Source organism: Miscanthus floridulus, chromosome 19 (genome assembly GCF_019320115.1).
Source record: "Miscanthus floridulus cultivar M001 chromosome 19, ASM1932011v1, whole genome shotgun sequence".
Lineage (NCBI taxonomy): Eukaryota > Viridiplantae > Streptophyta > Magnoliopsida > Poales > Poaceae > Miscanthus > Miscanthus floridulus.
Genome location: NC_089598.1, coordinates 97,352,867 through 97,355,666, shown reverse-complemented (window position 1 = coordinate 97,355,666; position 2,800 = coordinate 97,352,867). Strand labels below are relative to the sequence as shown.

At 41.3% G+C, this 2,800-nt stretch overlaps 1 protein-coding gene across 1 annotated transcript; it reads right to left on the bottom strand.

The window, feature by feature from the left end:
* Window positions 1-749: 749 nt before the first annotated feature.
* LOC136526440 (uncharacterized) lies at window positions 750-1,403 on the bottom strand. Its single transcript, XM_066519107.1, has one exon. It carries the CDS (start codon window positions 1,401-1,403, stop codon window positions 750-752), a length of 654 nt encoding a protein of 217 aa, XP_066375204.1.
* Between the last annotated feature and the right edge of the window lie 1,397 nt (window positions 1,404-2,800).

Genomic DNA, 2,800 nt, shown 5'->3' with positions numbered 1-2,800 from the left:
TGTGAAATATTTCTAAAATTCCTACGCTTCGTTTGGCATCTTTCTTTATTTTTTAACGTAATTTCCTTTTATGCAATCAATGCATTGTTCTAAATCTGAAAATTCTAAAGACGAAAGAATTAATTTCTTAATCAATTGCTCTATCCCCCCCTTGAAATATGGCCTAAATGACAGTGTCATAATTTTGAAGATGTATCATGAACTCTCTTCTGCTTATTACTTGCATTCATAGACGAGGAAGAATTCTCATTCTCAGTGCTCACAGCATTCATATTCTCAGAAAGTGATAATAAATAAAGCTTGTCTTGTCAGAAGGCAAGACCAACACACTTATTATTATACTCAATTCGACATTTGCCATTACCAAAATGGCAATCATAATCATCATCATTTAATTATGAAACACTTATCAAGTTTCTGCGCAAAGAGGGTACATAAATGATATCTGAAAGCTTAAGTATAAAACCATTGTCTAATTCTAGAGAGAGATCTCCAATGGCTTTAACTTCAGCTTCAACTCTATTTGTTACTTTAATTCTTCTTTCTCCTCTTTGTAGGGTCCTCTTTGTGCGGAATTCCTGTAATGAATTTGCAACATGAACAGTTGCACCTGAATAAATCCACCAAGTAGATTTTACATAACTTAAATACAAGGACTCATCTATGAATGTAATAAAGTCATCACCTCTCTTCATAAGGCTCTTCAAAAAGTCTGGACAGTCCCTCTGGTAATGTTCATGCTTCTTGCACTATTTACACCGATCCTTCTCAATTTGAGCATTGTTGTTCTTCTGATGGTGGTCATTCTGAGGGGCTTTCCCTTGAGGTTTGACATTCTTGTTAAAGTTCTTCTTTTTGTTATCCTTCACAAGGTTAGCAGAGTCACCTTGTGAGCTTTTCAGCCTCTCCTCTTCTTGAATACACATTGCGATGAGCTTCTCTATATCCCACTTATCGGGCTTCATATTGTAATTAACAACAAAAGTTTCATATTCCTTAGGCAAGGAAGTAAAAACCAAATGAATCAGGAACTCATCCTTGAGCTCCAAATCCATTGGCTTCAGCTTCAAAGCCATGTTGCTCATGTTCAGTATGTGCTCTCTGATACCGCCACCAGTGTATTTCTTGTTGAACAATTTCTTGATCAAAGTACTGGCATAAGCCTTTGAAGGGCCAATGAACTGACTCTCCACTTTCTTAAGATACTCTATGGTGGTATCATAATCTGGGATAGACCCCCTTATAGCATCTGAAATTGTGGACTTAGCCACCATCAAGCACTCACGGTTTGAAATATCCCATTTCTTACGTTCGAGATCATATTTCATCCACACTTCTGCATGATCTCGCTGCCGAGCAGTGAAATCAGCATTAGTCTCATTTTCTTCCCTTACCGGGTCCATTGGCTTAGTAGCACACGGAGAGGTAAGTGCTAGGTCATTTTTAGACAACGCAAGTGATAGTTCATACTTTTTTCGCCATACCCTATAGTTGCTCACTTCAAGAGGTGGTATGTGCGAGATAAATGCCATTGGGTTGAGTTCTGAAAAACACCGTCAAAGATAGTGAGAAAACATGACATAATAATTGCATGTCTTAATTTAACATTGGTCAAAATTAAAACATACAACATTCTTCTACACTAATTCTACATCACCGTTGGGCAGAAATAGAATTAATGCATGAAAAAACTTATGAAAATTCATTATAATATTGCTATTATCAACGTTGGTCAGAAAAATAACAATATCATAATTTACTGAATAAAATTTAACTGCTCTTCAAATTAAATTCTCTCATTGGTTCAAATTTAATTAGAAGATATTAAACATTAACTTTGCAGCAGAAACATGAAAAAATGATTTTTCTACTTTTCAGAAGCATTTTATTGTACTCATCTACTCTCTGAAAAATTATCCCGTTGGTTCAAATTTTGACAGAGATTTAAACTAGACAAAAAAACATCAAAAATTTGCTTCTAAAAATAATAAAACAAAAACTCCACGTTTACTCTTCATTTGGCCCATCCTGGTGAAACAGTCCACGGCCCATATATTTTTCGTATCTGCGCGCGCGGCCGAGCGGCGGCTCAACACGACGCGCGCTCCCGCTCCCCTGCGCCCAGGCCGCAACCTAGGCCTGGGCCAGGAATCTCCAATCCCGCCTAGGCTACTTTCAACCTAATTTGTTCTGAGCCATCGATCATCATCCGACGGTTAGGCGTCATTCTCACGAGATCAAAACTCCTCCGCCGCGGCGGTGCGCCCTAACCCTAGCTCATTCGCGTTCTTTCTCCCCCCTCTCTTCTCTCTCACCCGGTGGCGTTTAAAGCGGCCGCGCAAGGCAACTGGAGGAAGAGTGCAGCGCCGCCATGGCCCCCCTCGCCGGAGCGCGCGCTCCCCAGTGGGTGAGCACGCCTACCGTTGAGTGGCCTTTCATCGGCTCCCTGAGCCCGCGCGCCGGTGACCCAGCGTCGAGTGACGGCTCAGCCCATTCTACCCACACGACGGCGGGTTTCTTCCCGTGCGACGGCGGTGGTGACGCACGGCGGGGAGTCTGAGTAGGTCCTCCCCTTCTTCGTCCTTACTCTCTTGTGGTTAGGGTTAGGATTTCGTGTTGAGTTAGGGTTTCGATCTGATTGGCAAATCGAGTCCCCTCCTTCTACTTTCTTGTTCTGATCTACTCCAAGAGCTAGATCTACACCTAGTTAGGCTCTGATACCATTGATAGTACTAACATGATCACTAGCCATAGATCTAGCATGTAGAACTGATATTGGAATGAAATAGTAAACCCTAGA